The following is a 22,703-nucleotide window of genomic DNA, read 5'->3' as shown; positions in this document are numbered from 1 at the left end:
TTTCTCTTGTTTTTTTCCCTCTAATTCAGAAAGCACGTAAATGTTAATTATTTTGAAAATAGTGAACCAAAAAGAAGAATCAATGACTTAATTAAAATAATTTGGGAGATTCTGGGTCACCTGATTGACCGAGGGATAATTTTTTCAAGTTTGCTGATTGTAGGGGTAAATTTGGTCTGATAGTATAACGGTAGGGGTAAATTTGACCCGATAATATAACAGTAGGGATAAATTTGGCCCGATAATATAACAGAAGTTAAATGTAGACAATATTCGAAAATATAGGAGTATATTTGGCCCCTTTCCCGTAATAAAATGACCAACATGAAGGAAATTTGTACAAAGAGAGTGTTTAAAAATGCGAAGAAAACTTAAAAACCCTCTAAAACTCTCCCACTCCACACTTTCTACATAGAGTGTTTTTTAGCCATAACCATCTTCTAATGAAATGACCTACTAAAGGGTTTAAATTAATGTATATTGTATTATACATACGAGGAAGGTAGGGTATGGAGTATAAAGGGTAGACAAGATCCGGACTTGAGCTTGCTGCAACTATGTATTAATGTTTTTTCTAATCTCTGCATTTGCAAGTTTTGCTGCCAACTACCCCTTAGCTCCTTCGGCAATATGACATAAATTTTAGCCCAATACTAAAACAGCTTCCTACAAGAATGGAGCTTCAAGAATTTAGCCGAAAACTCAAGGACAGCGTCTCTATGGCACATGGAGAAAATAGTAACTGTAACTCTGATGCAGAACAAGTCCTTGAACCCGGCCATGATCTCAATATTCTGCCTTATCCTACTTCATTTCCATTTGTTCTTTCCTTCCATAATCTCAGCTATAATGTTAATGTTCGACTTTACATGTCACTTCCTAAGTGCTTGAGGAGAGATGAAGTCACGACTCGCACTAAGGAATTGTTGAATGACATTTCAGGGGAAGCAAGGGAAGGTGAAATCATGGCAGTCCTTGGTGCTAGTGGCTCAGGAAATTCACGTTGATCGACGCCCTTGCAGACCGTATAGCAAGGGAAAGTCTTAAAGGCACTGTAACTTTGAATAGTGAAGTTTTGGAGTCTAAGTTTCTCAAACTGATCTCAGCTTATGTTATGCAAGATGACCTCTTGTTTCCTATGTTGACAGTCGAAGAAACTCTCATGTTCTCAGCCGAATTCCATCTTCCGAAGACTTTATCTTGGTCTAGAAAGAAGGTAAGATTTCGAGCATTGATCGATCAACTAGATTTGCAAAATGCTGCTAATACTATGATTGGAGATGAAGGCCACAGGGGAGTGTCAGGCGGAGAGCGAAGGCGTGTTTCGATTGGAACAGGTATCATTCATGACCCTATTCTCCTATTTCTTGATGAGCCTACTTCAGGACTTGACTCAACTAGTGCTTATATGGTGGTTAAGGTTTCGCAAAAGATAGCTCAAAGTGGAAGTATTGTGATCATGTCAATTCACCAGCCAAGTCATAGAATCCTTTGTTTGTTAGACCGTTTGATATTTCTTTCACATGGGCAGTTAGTGTTTAGTGGCTCTCCTGCAAAACTTCCTCAATTCTTTGCTGAATTGGGAAGTCCAATTCCAAGAGATGCAAATCAAACAGTGTTTGCTCTGGATTTCATACAAGAAGTAGAAGGAACCCTAAATGGAACCAAGAATTTGGTGGAATTCAACAGGTCATGGCAAAGAGAATCCAACTTGCACCAGCTTTTCCAATGGACCTAAACCATCATTGAAAGATGCCATAAGTGCAAGTGTTTCAAAGGGAAAATTAGTCTCAGGAGGAACGAATATCGACCACAATCTTTCTTCCTTAGATGTCGCAAGATTTGCTAATCCATTCTGGATAGAAATGGTTGTGATAGCAAAAAGATCTATACTTAACTCCGTGAGAATGCCTGAGCTGTTTTACGGTCGTTTTGGTGGTGCTATTGCAACTGGGATCATTCTTGGTACTCTCTTCAAGAAATTGGACAATTCCCCAGAAGGGATTCAAGAAAGGTTCGGTTTCTTTGCCTTTGCCATTTCCACAATGTATTACATTTGTGCTGAAGCCATGCTAGTCTTCATCCAAGAAAGGGATATTTTCATGAGAGAGACAGCGCATAATGCTTATCGCGGTTCCTCTTATGTTCTCTCCCATGCCATTACCTCAATTCCTTCCCTATTAGTCCTTTCCCTTGCATTTGCTGTCACAACTTATTGGTCTGTGGGACTTGCTCATGGCTTTTCGGGTTTTCTTTTCTTCTTGCTCTTCATATTTGTCTCATTTTGGACTGCAAATTCCTTCATCACATTTCTCTCCGGATTCATTTACAATGGAATAGTGGGTTATACACTAGTTACCAGGATTTTTGGCTGTTTTTTGTTGTTAAGTGGCTTCTTCATAAGACGAGATGAGATCGCCCCTTATTGGATTTGGTTTCACTAAATGTCTCTAGTGAAATACCCTTATCAAGGGGTTTTACCGAATGAATTTGATGATCCACACAAGTGTTTTGTAAAGGGTATCCAGATTTTTGATGCCTCGCCATTGAAGGATGTTACTGAGTCGTTAAAGATTTAGTTGTTGCAAGACACGAGCAAGATATTGGAGATGAACATAACAAACTCGACTTGTTTGACAACAGGAACAGATATATTGAAGCAAACTGGGGTGAATGATTTAAACAAATGGACTAGTTTGTGGATCACCATTGCTTTGAGAATTTTTTACAGGATTCTCTTCTATTTTGCTTTGTTGATTGGAAGCAAAAATAAGAGGCGCTGAGTATTTTTTTTGAGGACGAATATCATGGCAAAATCTTTGATGTCTGTCTTTTAATTTTTCTCTACTTTCCTCCTCCTTTATCTTTTCTTGGATTGTATTAAGTCTAATGTTTCTGACTACATGTAGAATGCATATTTCAAGTGATATGAAAATTTATATTCATTGTTAATAGTCAGAATTCATGGGAGAGGTTATTGCTTAGTCTTTTCAGCGAAAAGCTAAATATCAACCTTCTGATATTTGATGATATATATAGTGACTTCTTATATTTCCAAAGTTGTAGGTTCTCACTAGGTTTTGCAGATTTGCTCTCTAAACATACTCTTGTTATTGTTTGATTGATGACGAGTATCCCAATATAATCCCACAAGTGGGGTCTGAGCAGGGTAGTGTGTACGCAGACATTACCCCTACACTGTGAAGGTAGAGAGGTTATTCCCAATAGACCCTTAGCTCAAGGAAAACAAAATCACAACTTATAGAAAAAACTAAACGAATATTGTTAACGTTCTCATTGCTACAAACACTAGTATCATATCATTTATGCAGTTATTAGTAAACCAACTAGCACATTTTTAAATGAAGTAATGATACTTATATTAAACAAAAAGCATCCAGAAGATGCAGCAATACAAAAACATTATTTGGCCCAAGCATATAAATAGGAGATGTGAGCATTCAATCCACTACAGCTGAAAAACTTTGATCTTTTATTTACAGGATCTCAGAAATCTTGAAATATGTTACCCTACATTAACTATCTTCCTGAAAAGGGCCGATGAACCACTTCCAACAAAGACAAGAATATATTGGTTGAACTTAGCACTTTCTGAAACATTATCAGCATTTCCTTAAATTTCAGAGGTCATTTCTTTGCCCTCTTCCTTCTCTTCACAGAACATGTAGAGTCGTATTCAAAATCTTCTTCTTGTCGATCACCATGTAAATAGGCCCATAGACGCCATTTCTTCTCAAATTTTACACACGGATCATTTTCATAGTGCAAACGGTCCAAAGCTCCACTAACAACTTGGTTAACTTGCAAATCTGAAATGTCCTCAACAATGAACTGAGAGTCCCGTACCAAAACGCAGATATCAGCTCTGGTTCCAACACCTCCAGGCAATCTAGCAGCTGCATCTCTTACTAAACAAAGGACAGTAAAATGAGGTGGTCGATTTTGTTTAAGAATATGGTGATCACGAACCTTTGTTGATGGTTTTCCGCTATAACTTTTCAGAGGTGCAACGACAGACCTCCGACCATCAATGGCTGTATATGAGAAAGCCCTGTCAGGTACTGTGTACCTTAGAGTTTCCTCTCTACGGAAATAAGCTCTCACTGCCTCACAGCAGGGACTTATGGTCCTAAGACTCTTCACAGCTCTCGATTCCTTTAACCTTTCCCTATAGTTGATATGTTGCATCAACTCACGTGGGGGTTTCGGAAGACTACCAATTTTTAGTTGCATCTCTTGCCCTTCTTTCAACCAGTAAGCAAACGAATCAACCATTTTCACGAGAGTTTTGTGTGGAAGACCCCAAGCCTGAGGAGATGTTTCTTCCTCAATATGGTGAGAATGCAGTAAAAAGGAAGGGAGCGGACCAATCCATGACCAACTTTTGCTATGCCTGTCATATATTACAAGTGCCTTTCGTGATTTTGCTTCGACTGGTAATGTTCTTGATGAGAACACTTTGAGAACTCCAGTGACTAAATCCTGAAGCGGCTCCTCAGCTTCTAGAATATGAAAGGCACAAGGATTCAATCTCACACGCTCCACAATTTCATGTGTAGTAAGAGAAGGTAAGTTCTTCCGGACAAATCCTTTCAATCCAGAGAAACATCCACCATGCTTCTCAATCCAACTGACCCCTTCAGAATGCTTTCTTTGTTTCTTCTTGTTGGTTTCAACATACTTGCCAAAAATGAGGCTGTTGTTTTTTCCAAGTGGTGTAATTAAAGCAGTTCGGACAGCATAGAGAAGATGTATAATGGAAAATGAGGATGTATCAGGGATAGTTGGGACAATACAAGTTGACTGCAGCTTCTTTAGTGGTTCCTGAAATGAGGGATTTATCCAGTCCCTAGAAGCACCAGTCTCGTCCTCCATTTCCTGCAATTTTTTCTTCCCTCCATTATCAACTTTATTAACCGATTATAAACTTGGAATATGTTCAGTTTAAAAGATTATGATCATCTGATTTAAAAGGCTGCTGAAGTTTCTTATCAATCCATTGTAACTATAATCGTTATCAAAACATTGTAGCTAAAGCATTATGATCATAAATAGAACAAACCTTTGCTTTCTGTAGATTTCTTTTGCATGATCTACTTGTTATACTAAGATGATCTGATATTTCAAGTGAATGGAATGTCCTCTTTCTACTTTTTCTCTCTGCAATAGTAGCTCTTTCAGATTGTAAGTCTAATTTTTTCCCATTTTCTGTCTTCATCGGCTTGTCTGTTCTGAATCGGCAGCCACCTTTAACCACACCATCTTTAACATGAAGAGATGGGAACTCCTTTGCAAAACTGGCTTTCACTTTGGCCATTTGTACCAGAATCTTTGCTGCACGAACGTCTCTCTTGTCATGAGGCATGTCATCAGATGTCTTTTTGGTCAAGTTTTTGCAACTCACGGTCTTCATTTTCTAAATCCTGACAAAAAAAAAAGAAAACTCCAATATCAGCTTAAACACCTGATACTTGTAATATCTATCTGGTTCTAACTACACAATGTGAAGGGCAAGCACATTTCTTATCAGAATCATTAAAAGTATGCTAATGCACTTGAGATGTGAACATTTCTCTGCTTACTCTAACCTATATTTGTTTTCTCTCATTGATGTCCATAATTGCGTAGCTTTCAATGCGATACTGTATCACCCAGAGGCGAATCTAGGGTTCTAATTTTATGGGTTCAATATTTTAGGTTCTTATCATTAAACCCATTTTTATTTTTAAAGTTATGGGTTCATATCTACTATTTGTTGCAATTTTAATGAATTTTTATACACAAATTTATATTCTGCGTCGATAGTATTGGGTTCAGATGAACCCGGTAACTCTAGGCTGCATCCACCCCTGGTATCACCCCGTGGAAAACATTTTCCTAGAAGATGGATTTTCGTCATACCAAACACACTCAGTCTATTAAGTGTTTTTAAGAGCAAGAAGCGACAAATTTCATGGAGCTTGAAGTGAAATGTGAGAAATGAAGCGCACACTTCTTTAAAGTGAAGCGCACAAATTACGGAAAATAAAAAATACCAAATATATATGAATTTAGTACTACAACAATCAAATTGTAATTGAATTTTAGCATCCAATTTACCATATGTTGATATTAATCTAACTCCACAAAGTTGAGATTCAAATAATCGACCGTTTCTGGTTAGGATCACTTTGCATGTCATTGTTTGAAATGTAAACAATGACACTAAAGTGAAGGGAGTGAAACGAGAACCCCTCACTTCACTCGCTTCATCACTTTAAGCGACAAAGCGGTGGCTTTTGATAACACGGGTACTATAAAGTCCAAATCTTTTATTTTAAAAAAACCAAATGATCATAGTCTCAATATTCACCAAAATAGAGAAGTACATTTATATATAACTTTAGGTTCCTCTTAAACCACAAAAATTATTCCAACCCTATTCTTAATCTCTGTCAATCAAAGTGAGCATATAAAATTGGGAGTATATAATAAGTTTATGTGTCATTATTCTAAAAAACATCCCTATAAAGAACCCTTACATGCATACATCAACATGCTATACATGTATGTCAGTGTACACACACATAAAACATGACGTGAATACTCATCATTACCACATTAAACTTAAAAGAAAATAAAACCAACATACAAAAATAATGCTAATCTCACCTTCACTAACTTATTAATGGGAAGTCTTTTTTGACGTGATGGGGTGATGGTATCGACGCTTCAACATTCAAAGGTACCACATTTTGCTGCAGAAATTAGTGAACAAAAATTAGTCGTGTTCTCTGCCTTGTTTGGATTGGGAAAATCGTATAAATTTTCCTTTTTGATTTTTGACTGTTAAAATATCTGAAAATTAAATACTTATAAAAAAGAAAAAACAGAGAGAAAGAAAAATAAAGAGAAACTACAAGAAGCTATGGAGAGAAAGAGAGTTGAGAGGCAGAGTGAACAAGAAAGGAAGAAAACGAAGCGTTTTCGTTTGTTAAAAAGGCAAGGAAAGGAGGAGGAAGACGATGCTGACGTGGAATAATTTGAGTCGTTAGATGATGTAGTCGTGGAAATCAGATACATATAATAGTGTGTGTGTGTTTTTGTTATTCCTTTTTTCTTTATCTTTTTTTTTGTTGACATTGACAGAATAGTAGTAGTATTAATTAGGTGGGAAGTGGAATTTAGTTGCTTTTCTAGATTAGGCTAAGGAAGATTTTCATCTTATCTCCTCTCTAAAACCTCCCTATAAAATCTTGCAATCAAAGTACAAGGATCGATGTATCTAGTTGAGATAATTATTACAATTTTAGAGCTACATAAAAAATATTACGAATCACAATTCTACAATAGAAAATCTTTAAAATGATTATATTTAAAATTTGTTTGATACATGGTCATAGTACAACTCCTTTTTTTTTGGAGGAGTTTCACTAATTTGCATCCCAAAAACTTTGAATTTAACTCCAAACTTGACTCCGTTGAGCTGCAGTCTGCCAAACCCATTGTCCGTTGACCTAGTTCTCTCTTTTGCAAATGACTTTATGTTTGTTTTAGATTGAAATGAGTTATTAAGAAATTACTTCTATTTTATATGATCTTCTTTCTTTTGGCGCTTCATTTTAGTTGGTTTATACAACAAAAAATGAGAATATCAAACTGAAAGACGTATTCGTATTTCATTTTCTCCAAAGTAAATTACACAATATATCATTCTCAAAACATGAATTAACGGGGTACTGGTATCATCTCTTTTTCAAGATAAAAATTATTGAACAAATGTAATCTGGTTGACTGACCAGTGACCACAGAAACTACTTTCTAAAAGACGTCTGTCAACTAGAAAAATTAGCTAAATGTACTAAGCAATGGCAAATAGAGCGCCAAATTCCAACTAGCAGTAAAAATAAGAAACACCAATAGGCATGAAATCATGCATAGCCCTACTGCAGCACAGACATTGGCATTCCGCGGAACTTTGTTCGTCGATCAAAAGTGTCACCAACAGAGAGTCTCTAAGTCGTCGTCATTAAAATTCATAACTTAAGCAAGCAGAGGCTTCTTCCTCACATACTCGATGTAAGAAGGGCATTAATACAAGATCTCCGTGATTATACATCTAATTACTCTTCTTGGCACATCGGGCTATGAAAGAAATGCCATTGAAAGCGCTTTGGAGACTCAACTGATGAAGGTCATTGAATCTCATTAGTCCTGCGCAATTTACCACATGAAGTTCAAGCCCAACAAAAGGAACAACTATTACAATCAGCCAGAGACGAAGATGTGGCAGAAACCTTCCACGGATAAGCGAATGTCCAACAGTAACCCTGTTGTAGAGCCATCAGTCCTCAGCATCTTAAAGACACCATCCCTGATCTTTACTCAGTATCCAACCAATGAAATCCATATTATGCGACTTTCCAGAAATGACTCCCGGAGATGATGCGACCAAGCAAATTGGGGACCAATTCTTCACTTGATACTCAACCAAAAATTTCAAAAATGATGCTTTTGGACTAATATAGACTAGACTGAATGAATGTGCTAAATGAAGTCGATATAACTACAGGGATACTCAACTCACCTGACTATACTTACTAACCATTCTCTACATGATGTTTCAAAATTCTCATGGCTTGCTCATGAAGATGGAAAATATGCTGTTCTATCCATAGGAGCTAAACATACCATGCCACGTTTGACATGACGGGAGTTTCTCACATAAATTCAAGAAATAGCGTTTTTCAACACTGTCTTTTTCATTTTTATGCCTTGATTTCTAGTTCCACCCCCAGATTTTCCAGACTTCTGAGTAGATCTCTGCTTCCTCTTAATGATCTTTGAGGCTAATGTTTTCAACGGAATAGTAATGTCCAAAGGCCGAAGAATTTGTTCCAACTCATGCCACTCAAGATCTTCAAAATCACCATCTTCATACTTCACCTTGAACCAACCAACTTCCTCATCAAATTCAGTAACTTTCCCAAAGTAATACTGGTCCCCAAACAACTTGCGAACTTCTCTTCCTTCAAGCCATTGCCCAAAACCAGAATTCTTACGTGGTTCTGCATTTGTAACTGTTGGGCAGGGTAAAACGGTATCAGCACTTGAAGAAATGGGAGGTAACCCATTAATAACGACAGCCGGCTCTCCAGGTAACTCAAATACTCCAGGTGATAAATAGTCCTCCGCATTACTTTCTTTGCATGTAAAATCCATTTCCAGCAATCCTTCTAATCAACCCTATAAATAGATGACCAAGTATTTTCTGTTATTAAAAGAAGCTTATCACTTTCATATGACAAGAAGTAGAAGAAACGTCCAATTAGATTCGACCACTAATCTCAACATTTAGCAATTCAGATATTTGTCAAAGCAAAAAAAAACAGAGAGATGTCCAATTAGATTAATTTATTTTTTTCTTCTTCTGTGGCTTCCTTTAGAGCTTGTTTGGATGGTTGTTACTCATTGTATCGTACTGTATTGTTATCCCAAAACAATGTTTGTTTTGATTGTTTATTTAAAATTGATTGTATTGTATTGTTAAATCCATTGTTCCGGATCAACCAAAAGCCCCATTTTATGAAATAACCGATTTGTTGTGGTGGGATCGTTTCCTATTTTCTTTTCCAATTATGCCCTTACTTATTACTCTATAATTCTATTTTATCATTTATTTATTTTTTATTTTAACTCCAAATCTCCAACTTATTGACCTACTTTGTCTTCTTCCATCTTTTTTAGAGTTAGTTTGCCCCGTTCTTTTTATCCAAGTCTCCGTTCGATTATTTATCTCTTTTGTATCATTTTAAATTTTGTTTGTTGCTAATATTAGTTAACCTTTTTTTCAGGTTTTTGCTCTTGTTTTCAAGCTACGTAATTAATGATAAATTAATAGAAAGAGGTTGTCTTAAATTATTTTTATGTGTAATTCTTGATAAATTTTATTTAAAACAATTGGGGGTATTTTAGTAAACTTATCGGTTATAGTACAGTACGATACACTCAAACCAAACAACAAAAATATTATTTAACAACAGCAAACGATATAATCTATTCAAACATTATATCTATAAAACGATACAATACAATATATTATAAAATTATGGGTAACAATGATCCAAACATAGTATTACTTCCCCGTTTATAGGGAGAAATGTAAACATATTAAAATTAAAAGACAGATTGGGTAGATCAATTAACTCAAAGATCAGTACAATATCACAACTTAGAAGCAGTTAATTTCACCGGGAAAAAATACAAATGCAAGTTAACTAGTGTAAATTACAAAAGCTATGAGAAATCGGACTCCTTTTCTTTATGCGGATCCAAAGCAAATCACTTTAACTAAAATGACAATTCGTACTCTACAGTTAGAATTCATAGGGAAAGGGGTTTAGGGTTTTTGTTTCATAAGAGAAAGAGAAGATTATTGAAGAGTGGACAGCGAAAACGAGAGAAAAGGATGGAACTTACAATTCGATTTCACCGGCGAGAGAGAGAGGATAAGTGTTCGCCGGAGAAAGTGACGGAGAGAAGAACGCTTGAGTTTTGACGCCGGAGAGCTATTTCGAGGGCGGCGGGCCAAAAACCAGAATTTAGGTCCCAGTTTTTAGCCAAAACTGTCCCTATCTGTGAGGGTTAGGTCTATATTTGTCCTTTAAGTATGCTCTTAATAATCTTTAGTCTCTTTTGTTTACAAAGTAGAACACCTTTTAGTCCAACTGACAACTTGACAAACTTAAGGGATTAAAAATGTTAACCACATTTTTTTAGTTATTTTAGTCAAAGAGTCTAAGGGCACGTTTGGCAATAAAAAAGATTTCTTTTTTTCGATTTTTTAAATACTTTTCTTCGAAATTGGTGTTTGCCCATTTCAAATTCACTTAAAGTTGAATTTCGAAAAAAAAATTAGAATTTGAAAAACTTCAAAAAATTATTTTTTAAAATTTTTACTTCAAAACACTCATAAAAATTCAAAAACGGCTCTAAATTGTATTCATATTCAAACACAATTTTAATTTTCAAATTTCATTTTTAACTTGAATTTTGTTTTCACTTTTTCCCGAAATTTCACAATACTTCCGAACGCCCACCAAGCTATTTGATTTCAATAAGGTGTAATAGAAGCAGAGCACCCTACTTTGCTAGTGCACCCCAAGTGCTATTTGTGCTAATGTGTGTACATCTATAATATTATATCATATTAAAAGGGCAGTTGAAAATTGAGGGGAAAAAAATATTAAAAGGGCATCTCGATGCATAAAGTATATGGCGTTTACGTAGGGTTTGGGGAAGAGTTGCATCCCGAGTGGTGTGATGTAGACAATATGTCCCAATACAAATATTAATTGTTGTTTGTACGGCTTAAACTCATGACTTATATGTCATACAGAGACAATTTTACTGTTGCTCCAAGCCGGCTCTCCTTCAATAATATATCATATTGCTTGTTCAAAAAAATTCTATTACATTATATTACATCATTGAGAAAAAATGAAGAAGTTTAATAAGATATTTGGAAATTTTGCTCGGTTTGATGAGAGAAAGACGGTTATGTAATGTTGGTGATCTTGACGAGGAAATTAATTAGCATTAGACAAATCTTCTGGCGTAAGTAAGAATGTGAGTTTCAAGCAAATTATAAAGGTTGTGATTGCATTACTCTACATGTGTGTTTGGTATAACGAATGTTTTGAAAAATTAGAAGTAATCTTACTCATTTTCTGGTGTTTGGTACGCAAATTAAGGAAAATAACTTCTCAAGAGCATTCATAAATAATTTAGATACAATAAACATGAAGCCATAAACTTTTGAACCAACAACCTTCCGAACCCACAAATTTCATAAACTTCTGAACCGCTAAACTTTCGAACCCGCAAACTTTCGAACCCGAAAATTTTATAATTTCTAAACTCGCAAACTTCCAACCACATAAACTTCCGAACTCATAATTTTGGAACTTGTAAAATTTTGAACTTGTAAACTGAAAAATGAAAAAATAAGAACTGAAAATATAAAATAAAATAAAAAATTTCAGGGGAGGGGTTGAGGTGGGTGGGTGGTGCAGAAAACAGAAAATTAAAAATGCAAAAATAGAAGTAACAAAAAAAATTGGGGTGGGTGGGTGACGCAAAAAAACGAAAAAAAAAAACAGAAAATTGAAGTTGGATGGGGTTGGGGGTTAGATGTGAGGATGAGTGGAGTTTTTGAAAAATATTTTCCTAACTTTTTCTAGGGAAGTATTTTTCCTTCAATTTCAGGAAAATGTGATATCTAGAAAAATATTTTTCAAACTATTTTATGCAACCGAACAGTAAAAAATGGGAAAATATTTTCTTTCATACCAAACACACCCTATATATCCTAATATTCAGAAAAATCAGATTCCTTATCTTTTTATAAGAAAATACATAGAACGTACGATTCAGTAAGGATTATTGCTTTAACATAGTATTGTTAGCATTACGCATTTCTAAGGGAATTAAACAAAATTGAGTCAATGATATAGGTTTGATGTGGTAGAAGTGGTGTGTTGAAATGAATCATTTTATTTTTATTTTTATGGTAAATTGGTGTACATATATTCCAAGAGTAAGCCATGCTCATATATATATATTTGCTTTTTTTTTTTTTTGTCTTCCACTGAATGCTTGTATTGGGGTTCTAACTAATTTAAATTCATACTGCATAAGACTCATTTAAGGGGAAAACATTCACGGGACTTGAATTCGAGACCCTTATTTAAAAGTAGAGATCATATTGATCCCACCAAACCCTTTGATGATTTATGTATGTTGCTCTTCTGCTTGTTCTTTTTCACCTTATAATTGTTAACAGAGATAATGAAAATAAAGCATCTTGTTGAAGTTGATTAAAGTGGACACAAGCTTCTTGACAAAGGCCGACATTCCTAGCAACTCCCGTACATTCTACTCCACCAACCTCACATCCATAGGCAGCCCTCCAATAAGTACAACATTGTCCCACACATACATACAATGCTTAATAGTGCATCTTTCTAACAAAACCTTTTATCTTTGGCCAAATACATAGACAGGGACCGAAATTTGGCACCGATTTTCACATGGACACGTAAAGTTTGGCTCTTTCCTATTAGGGACGCGAATATCCTCCCATGTGTGTCAATTAAACACAGACTGCTGACTTGTAATATAACGTGACTTTAAACAAAAATAGGCGCGTAAAGTTTGATTTTTTCGCTGACATGGAGGATTCCAACGGTAAAAAAGCGAATTCGTCTCTAACATAGGAGATCGAAGATCCAAGATGAAATTTCTCAATATCTTTATGTTGTTTCAAACCCGTAACTGAAGGCTCGAACAAGTAAATGATTTTCTTCTGTTTCTTTCTTCCTTTTCTCTTTATTGGCATGGGTTTTTCTTATATTTCTTTCTTTCTTTTTTCTGTAGTGACTCGATGTAAATGTAATTGGCAGTTCGTCTGGTTCGATTTTCCAAAGGACAATGAAATCACAAAATGGACTGATTATTTGTCACTGTGGGATCAATGCTCTATTGAAAACATCATGGCCAGAGAGAAACCCAAGTCGTCGATTTTATCACTACATAATTGACGAAGTAAGCACATGAGTTTATCGTTGTTGTTGAATTGTTCTTCATTATTTGTTGATTTTACAAATTGTATCTTTTTTTGGTCTGTTTTTTGCAGAAGAAAGGTGGATGCAAATTGTTTATGTGGTATGAACCTCAATTTCCAAATCAAGCTACAAGGGTTGTTGAAGATGGCCAAAAAGAATGATGCAACTGCACTTAATGCTAAAAGGTGGAAACAATATCGCTTGGTGATAGTTATGATATTTATGTTGTGGGTTTGGAATGGTATTACTGGTTGATCGTTTAACGTGCGATAACAACACATTTTATTCGGTATCACTGGTTGTAATTGGGACATAAAGTGTACCCAAATTTTGGACTATGTATTCAATCAATGATAATGGTATTTAGGTGTAAGGCCCATAAATTCTTTTTTCCTAAAACTCGGATTTCGTGATCTCAAAGTAGGTGTAGAGGTTAATAACAGTAAAAATTCTTTCGGACTTTTTAGATTGAACAGTGCGTTGGGGAGTTGAAGGAAAATGTTGGACAAAAGTAAGCATTTTTACGGCCGCAGAACAACTCTGCGGACCGCAGACTGGTCGCAGAGTGGGACAGTTTTCTAGGGCATTTTGATGTCAATTTCGCGGCCATTATGCGACCGCATAACCGTTTTGCGGGCCACACTTTTGTCGCATAATCATCCTAAGACTTTTTCGGAGGGAGGTTCTGCGTTGTACTATGCGACCGCAGAACCGTTATGCGTTGCATTATGCGACCGCAGAACAGGTCTGCGAGCCGCATAGTGACCGCAGACCAAGTCAGTTTCTTTCCAGTTTTGCCACCCAATTTCGCGGTCATTTCGTGGACAACATAACCATTATGCGGGCGTATATACGATCGCAAAACCCATTCATGAGTTTCATTTTTGGGGTTTTAAACCTGACCATATTCCATTAAAATACCTACCTTGGACCATTTTGAACATATTTTCTGATATTTTTAGAGTGAGAGAGAGAGAGGGTCCTAGAGTGAGTGAGTGAGAGAGAGAGAGAGAGAGGCTCAATTGAGGTGGAGTGAGTTTGCTGATGCCTTTATAGACCATTTATTGCCTACCAAGACTAAGGCAGCCCGTGTCACAGATTTTAAGCAAGGGAGTAGGAGTGTGTGGAAGTATCACATGGAGTTCGCGCACTTGTCAAAATATGTTATTCACATGTTGCCTACTATGGAGGGTAGAGTGCGCCGGTTTGTGGAGTGCCTTAGCCCCTTGGTTATCAATGAGGCCGCTACAGCTGCCTTGAATTCAAATATGAACTATGGGAAAATGGTAGCATTTGCTCAAGCTACAGAGGACCATAAGTTGAAGAACAGAAGGGAGCGAGAGGGTACCGGCAAGGCCCGGTCCGCGGGCAATTTTGGGGAGTCATTTGGTGGGGGAAGATTAGCTTTCAGGGGAGTGTCATCAGGGCCATCCCAGTATTATGCTCAGTCTTCAGCCAGTGCACCACCAGCGGGGCACAGTTATCAGCAGGGGAGTCGCTTCAGGCCCAATTAGGGCAGCAGGGGACCCCACCATCACGGCCGATCAGGAGGGAGATTCCTACAGCAGCGGAGGCCCCCATGCCCCAGGTGTGGGAAGATGCACTCCGGGATCTGCTACAAAGACTTACCTATATGTTACAGGTACGAATTGAGGGGTCATATTCAGAGGGAGTGTTGTTCATCCCGCCAGGGTGCGGGTAGGGGCACAACACAACCATCCAGTTCTATAGCTGCTATATCTTCAGCACCCCCTCCAGTTCGAGGCTCTCAGGCACCAGCAGGGCGTGGTGCAGTTAGGGGTAGTGCACAGAGTTCAGGAGGCCAAATATTTCTATGCTATGAGTGGTCGCCAGAGTGTATAGGCTTCTCCAGATGTTGTCACAGGTATATTGACTGTCCAAACTCATGATGCATATGCTCTTAGGATTGCCACGGACTACTAAGACGGAAGGAGTGGAGTTGGCTGCCTACCGCCTGAAAGGGGTGGCATATTCTTGGTTTGAGCTGTGGGAGGACTCTCGGGAGGAGGGGAGCCCTCCAACGAGGTGGAGCAAGTTTACTGATGCCTTAATAGACCATTTATTGCATACCGAGACTAGGGCAGCCCGTGCCACAGAGTTTGAGAATCTTAAGCAAGGGAGTAGGAGTGTGTGAGAGTATCACACAAAGTTCGCGTGCCTGTCAAAATATGCTATTCACATATTGCCTACTATGGAGGCTAGAGTGCACCGGTTTGTGCATGGCCTTAGCCCCTTGGTTATCAATGAGGTTTCTACAGAGGTCTTGAATTCAGATATGAACTATGGAAAAATGGTAGCATTTCCTCAAGCTACAGAGGACCGTAAATTGAAGAACAGAAGGGAGCGAGAGGGTACCAGCAAAGCCCGGTCCGCAGGCAACTTTGGGGAGTCATTTGGTGGGAGAATATCAGCTTTCAGGAGAGGGTCATTATGGCCATCCCAATCTTATGCTTAGTCTTTAGCCAGTGCACCGCCAGCGGGGCACAGTCAGTAGCAGGGGAGTCGCTTCAGGCCCAATCAGGGCACCAGGGGACCCCACCATCAGGGCCGACCACGAGGGAGATTCCCGCAGAAGCGGAGGCCCCTATGCCCCAGGTGTGGGAAGATAAACTCGGGGATCTGCTACATGGACTTACCTATATGTTACGGGTATGGATTGGGGGGTCATATTCAGAGGGAATGTCGTTCATCCCACCAGGGTACGGGCAGGGGCACAACACAACCATCTAGTTCTATAGCTGTTACATCTTCAGCACCCCCTCCAGCTCGAGGCCCTCAAGAACCAACAGGGCGTGGTGCAGCTAGGGGTGGTGCATAGAGTTCAAGAGGGCCCAACCATTTCTATGCTATGAGTGGTCGCCAGAGTGTAGAGGCTTCTCCAAATATTGTCACAGGTATATTGACTGTCCAAACTCATGATGTATATACTCTTATTGATCCCAGTTCCACCTTATCCTATGTTACCCCTTATGTTGCTATGGAATTTATGATAGAACCGGAACAGCTTCCTGAGTCGTTCTCTGTATCTACTCTGATTGGCGATTCTATTGTGGCTGCACGGGTTTATAGGGGTTGTGTTGTCACAGTGTGTGGTTGGGATACCGTGGCCGATCTCATTGAATTGGGGATGGTTGATTTTGATTTAATTATGGGAATGGATTGGCTTTATTCATGTTTTGCCAATCTCGATTGCCGAACTAGAACTGTGAGGCTTGAATTTCCTAATGAGCCAGTTGTTGAATGAAAGGGGGATAATATGATGCCAAAAGGTGGGTTTATTTCTTACCTTAAGGCCACGAAGATGATCAACAAGGGGTGTAATTATCATTTGGTCCGCGTTACGGACACCGATGCTGAGGCACCTACACTCGAGTTTGTACTAGTTGTGAATGAATTTCCAGAGGTCTTTCGTGATGAACTCCCTGGGATTCCGCCAGATAGGGAGATTGATTTTGGGATTGATGTGATGCCAGGCACGCAGCCTATATCTATTCCGCCCTACAGGATGGCACCAACAGAATTAAAGGAATTGAAGGAGCAATTGAAGGATTTGTTAGAAAAAGGGTTTCATCTGACCGAGTGTGTCGCCATAGGGCGTACCGGTCCTCTTTGTGAAGAAGAAAGACGAATCACTGAGGATGTGTATTGACTACCAGAAGCTCAACAAAGTCTCAATCAAAAATAAATACCCATTACCAAGAATAGATGACTTATTTGATCAGTTACAGGGTGCTAGGTACTTCTCCAAAATTGATTTACGGTTCGGGTACCACCAATTGAAGATCAGGGAGCAAGATATTCTGAAAACAACTTTTAGAACCTGGTATGGGTACTTTGAATTTCTGGTAATGTCTTTTGGGCTACAAATGCCCCAGCGGCTTTAATGGATCTTATGAATTGAGTTTTCAAGCCTTTCCTCGACTCCTTTGTGATAGTGTTTATTGACGATATTTGTGTGTATTCACGGGGTCGGGAGGACCATGCCGATCATCTCAGGGCAGTGTTGCAGACTCTTTATCAGCACCAATTGTACGCAAAATTTACAAAGTGTGAATTTTGACTTGAATCTGTCACATTCTTGGGTCATGTTGTCTCTAGAGAAAGAATTAAGGTTGATCCTCAAAAGATTTCAGCAGTAAAGAATTGGCCTAGGCCTACTATGCCAATCGATATTCGCAGTTTCTTGGGCTTAGCAGGGTATTACAGGAAGTTTGTGGAGGGGTTCTCTACTCTTGCCTCTCCGTTGACTAAATTGACTCAGAAGCAGTTAAGTTCCAATGATCTGATGCTTGTGAAAGGAGCTTCCAAGAGTTGAAATCAAGATTGACTGTTGCGTCGGTATTGACCCTGCCAGAGGGTACAGAGGGGTTTGTGGTATATTGTGTTGCTTCAAGAATTGGGCTTGGGTGTATGTTAATACAACACGGCAAGGTTATAGCATATGCTTCTAGGCAACTCAAAAATCATGAAAAGAATTATCTAACTCATGACTTAGAACTTGCGGCGGTGATTTTTGCATTGAAGATTTGGCGTCATTATTTGTATGGGGTCTATGTGGAGATATTCATGGACCACAAGAGTCTTCAATATATTTTCAAACAAAAGGAGCTGAATCTGAGGCAGAGAAGATGTCTTGAGTTACTCAAGGATTACGACATCGATATTCTATATCACCCGGGGAAAGCCAATGTTGTGGCGGATGCTCTTAGCCGGAAATCTATAGGTAGTTTGGCTCACTTGGAGGCATGTTAAAGGCCGTTGTCCAGGGAGGTTCACCAACTAGCCAGTTTGGGAGTTCGTCTTGCGGACTCTAGTGAAGGAAGGGTAATTGTGCAAAATAGGGCTGAATCATCGCTTGTTGTGGAAGTCAAAGAGAAGCAATACAATGATCCATTTTTGGTGAAATTGAAGCAGGGGATTCAAAAACATAAGACTACGGCTTTTGCTCTTGGCATGGATGATGGTACACAAAGGTACCAAGGGCAGCTATGTGTTCCAAATGTAGATGATCGGAAAGAATCATGATCGAGGCTCACGCTTCTAGGTATTCCGTGCATCCAGGTTCTACAAAGATATATCACGATCTCAAGGAAGTCTATTGGTGGAATGACATGAAAAGGAATGTGGCGGACTTTGTGGCAAGGTGTCCGAATTGTCAATAGGTCTAGGCCGAACACCAACGGCCTGGTGGGTTGGCACAAAACATAGCAATTCCAATGTGGAAGTAGGAGATGATTAATATGGATTTTGTGGTAGGATTTCCATGAACTCCGCGCAAGTTTGACTCAATTTGGGTGATTGTGGATCGTCTCACGAAATCAGCATATTTTTTGCCAGTTGAATCTACCGAGACAGCGGAACAATATGCTCAGTTGTATATCAAGGAAACAGTCAGGCTACGTGGCACTCCAGTTTCTATCATTTCCGATCGAGGGGCTCAGTTCACAGTGAATTTTTGGAAGACATTTCATCAAGGTTTGGGTGCTCAGGTGAATCTTGGTACAACCTTCCATCCATAGACCGATGGGTAGTTAGAGCGGACTATTCAGACACTTGAGGACATGTTGTGTGCTTGTGATCTTGATTTCAAAGGTAGCTGAGATGATCATTTGCCACTCATAGAGTTTGCTTATAACAACAACTTTCATGCTAGTATTCATATGGCCCCATTTGAGGCATTATATAGTAGGATATGTAGATCTCCCATTCGGTGGTTCAAAATTGGGGAAACTGAGTTGATATTGCCAGACCTCGTGCATCAAGATATGGAAAAAGTTAATATCATTAAGGAGTGGTTGAGAACTGCTCAGAGTCATCAAAAATCCTATTCGGATGTTCGTCGCAGATACTTAGAGTTCAAAGAAGATGATTGGGTATTTCTGAAGGTTTCCCCCATAAAGGGAATAATGCGGTTCAGAAAGAAAGAGATATTAAGTTTGAGGTATGTCGGGCCATACAAAATCATCCAGAGGATCGATGAGGTGGCGTACAAGCTTGAGCTACCACCCGAGATGTCATTAGTGCACCCGATATTTCATGTGTCTATGTTGAAGAAGGTTGTTGGAGATCTGTCAACTATTGTGCCGGTTGAGACCATTGAGGTTAATGAAGAATTGTCATATGAAGAAATTGTAATTGCCATTCTTGATAGACAAGTCCGAAAGTTGAGAAATAAATAAACTGCTTCCGTAAAAGTGTTATGGCGAAACCAGCAGGTTGAAGAGGCCACTTGGGATGCTGAGGAAGAGATGAAGAAGAAGTATCCTTATTTATTTGAATAGTTGTGTAATCCGTTTTATGAAACTTGTCACCTATGAATTTTGTATCACTTGTTCAGTTAATATAACAGTGTTCGTTTTGATTATATGTTGTTTACATGAGGCCACAGTTGGTATTGTTATGAGTTATGTTACATCGTTGGATTGTGTATATATTTTAGGATGTGATTTTGGGGCTCTCTGACAGGTGAATAGGCCTAGTTACAAAGGAAACTCTGGCGAAAGTTTTGAAAATTTAGGGAGTTAGTCAAATTTTAGGTTGTTGGTGTGTGGTATGAAAACCGAGTTGTATAAGATGCTAATAGTGAACCTTGACCCTCATTCGAGGATGAATGATCTTAAGTGGGGGAGGATGTAAGGCCCCGTAAAAAGGGTTTTTCGCTAAAACCCGGATTTCGTGATGCCAAAGTAGGCATAGAGATTAATAATAGTAGAAATTCTTTCGGACTTTTTGGATTGAACAGTGCGTTGGTGAGTTGAAGGAAAATATTGGGCAGAAGTAAGCATTTTTACTGGCCCATTTTGCGGCCGCAGAACCACTCTGCGAACCGCAGACTAGTCGCAGAGTGGGATAGTTTTCTGGGGCATTTTGATGTCAATTTCACGGCCATTATGCGACCGCATAACTGTTTCACGGGCCGCACTCTTGTCGCATATTCATCCTTAAACTTTTTCGGAAGGAGATTTTGCGGTGCATTATGCTACCACAGAACTATTATGCGACGCATTATGCGACCGTATAACAAGTCTGCAGGCCACATAGTGACCGCATACCAGGTCAGTTTCTTTCTAGTTTTGGCACTCAATTTCGCGGTCATTTTGCAGACCGCATAATCATTATGCGGTCGCATATGCGACCGCAGAACCCTTTTAGGAGGTTCATTTTTGGGGTTTTAAACCCGACCCTATTCCGTTAAAACACTTACCTTGGACCATTTTGAAGATTATCTTGAAGATTATCAAGAGAGGCACCTAGGTCTTCTTCATAAGAAGTAAGATTCTATCACCCAAACTCTTATTTTCAAAATATAACTAGAGTGGGCCATTAGTAAGGTAATTCATGGGGATGTGAGTGTTTACCTTGCATGCATGTATTCCTAAGGTATGTGGGGAGGTTGTAAGTTAAAGATAGAAAAGAATGGGGTGTGGGTTGGTAGAGTCTTTCATAAAAAGGGCCATGAAACCTTAATACACACATTGTGTTTGATAGAATGCTCAAGTGAGCTAGAATTTTGATCGTTTTCCTAATTTTGATTTCAATTTTGCTATATTGCTAAAATAGATCGAAGTTGCTAATATTCCGGAACATCTTAGAGTTTTAAGAGGCTCAATTGAGGTGTGTTGGCTAAACCCCCTTCTTCTTAGAATCGAATCCCATGGTGTTCATGAAATTGGTATAAACTGACCATTCCTAATGTGTTTGTGTTAAAGGATGTTTGTTCAATACTCATTCTAAATACTTTATCATGTTATCTTGCCATTTGAGGATGTGTTCAAAATGTGGAATATGTGTTATAAATATTAAGACTTCATGTCAAGATCGAAATAAAGGTTGTTATGCCAAATTGTATAAAAAGCTTCTATGTGCCTAAGATTCCCAACGTGCTAATATGTGAATTAATGTCTTGAATGAGAAGCCTTATTGTTGTTGATAATGATAATGATAGATGAATGTGGAAAAAGGGAATTGGAACTATGAAATACAGCCAAGTTCCAAGAATGACTTTGTAATCGTGATCACTAGTGCCAATGAATTGAAAAGATATGAAATAAGTATGATGTGAGATGATTGACTGAAAATGGTAACATTTTGGGTGAGACGGCCTAGCCGGTCAGGCCGTGATCGGGCGCCATGCCGCACACATAGTGGTACTGTATTGTAAATTATGGTTAAGATTGATGTCTCAAATGAGACGACCTAGCCGATCGGGTCGAGATCGTACTCCGTGTAAGAATACAGAGGTATTGTGAATTATGAAATATTGGCACTAAAGATCACCCAACCTTATAATATGGAAATTGACTTGAAAACTTGTGTGATCCTTAACTTGATGTTTTATTATTATTTGAAGCTCTTATTGAATTCTTGATTGTTCCTCTTGTATTATTATTCATTCTATTGAGATGGTGTTTAGTTATACATACTTGTACTATTCGACAGTACTAACGTCCCTTTTGTCGGGGCCGCTGCATCTTTAAATGGATGCAGATGGTTCCTTAGCAGACAATGTTGATCACAGATAGTGTTTCATCCTCTTCTCAGCTGACTCGCTGAGCCCCATTTCATTATGGGGTCATATATTGTCCCTTTTGTTTATATTGTGGTCACTTTTTGAGGTATAGCCGGGGCCTTATTGCCGGCACCATCTTTACTCTCTTTTGTATCTTTAGAGGCTCCATAGACACTATGTAGGTTATATATGGGTATTGAAAATGTTAAATAAGTTATGTTATATATTTTGAGACTTAAAGGCGAAATAGCTAATGAAACAGTTTAATATTGTATGTATGAACTTTCTTCTGTCTAATTAATGAAATCATAGCTTCTCTTGATCATGAGTGAGTTTGATAGAAAGTATCTATCAGGCTTGCTTGACCGGGTTCACTCAGTTGAGCGCCGGTCGCGCCTCCCGAGGTTGGGAGTGTCAAACTTGGGGTGTACTTTATATGGCTTATACTATATTTGACTGCTACAAGATTTGTATAAATGGTATTGATAAACGATGCCAACACAAGACCAAAATACAAGCATATGAAGGTTGACAATAACATCATATAA

General features: G+C 38.4%; 2 protein-coding genes and 1 pseudogene across 3 annotated transcripts; 1 reads left to right on the top strand and 2 right to left on the bottom strand.

Moving 5' to 3' along the window:
• Positions 1-756: 756 nt before the first annotated feature.
• LOC104092409 (ABC transporter G family member 20-like) lies at positions 757-2,786 on the top strand (annotated as a pseudogene).
• A 619-nt stretch (positions 2,787-3,405) lies between these two features.
• On the bottom strand, positions 3,406-6,965 carry LOC104092408 (uncharacterized). Its single transcript, XM_070195067.1, has 3 exons — positions 6,673-6,965; positions 5,084-5,444; positions 3,406-4,899 (listed from the first exon to the last, which is right to left on the bottom strand). The coding sequence occupies exons 2-3, from the start codon at positions 5,432-5,434 to the stop codon at positions 3,649-3,651; spliced, it is 1,602 nt and encodes a 533-aa protein (XP_070051168.1). The 5' UTR covers positions 5,435-5,444; positions 6,673-6,965; the 3' UTR covers positions 3,406-3,648.
• Positions 6,966-7,710: 745 nt separating this feature from the next.
• On the bottom strand, positions 7,711-10,639 carry LOC104092407 (dirigent protein 17-like). Of its 2 annotated transcripts, none has more exons than XM_009598003.4 (2): positions 10,480-10,639; positions 7,711-9,271 (listed from the first exon to the last, which is right to left on the bottom strand). In XM_009598003.4, the coding sequence occupies exon 2, from the start codon at positions 9,220-9,222 to the stop codon at positions 8,731-8,733; it is 492 nt and encodes a 163-aa protein (XP_009596298.1). In that variant the 5' UTR covers positions 9,223-9,271; positions 10,480-10,639; the 3' UTR covers positions 7,711-8,730. The 2 variants fall into 2 exon arrangements, with proteins under 2 accessions (XP_009596298.1, XP_009596296.1); XM_009598001.4 differs by having other exon boundaries at positions 7,711-9,246; positions 10,480-10,637.
• Between the last annotated feature and the right edge of the window lie 12,064 nt (positions 10,640-22,703).

The sequence above is a fragment of the Nicotiana tomentosiformis genome, chromosome 2 (genome assembly GCF_000390325.3).
Source record: "Nicotiana tomentosiformis chromosome 2, ASM39032v3, whole genome shotgun sequence".
NCBI lineage: Eukaryota > Viridiplantae > Streptophyta > Magnoliopsida > Solanales > Solanaceae > Nicotiana > Nicotiana tomentosiformis.
Note: the sequence above shows the minus strand (reverse complement) of the source record. Positions and strands in the feature narration are given on the sequence as shown.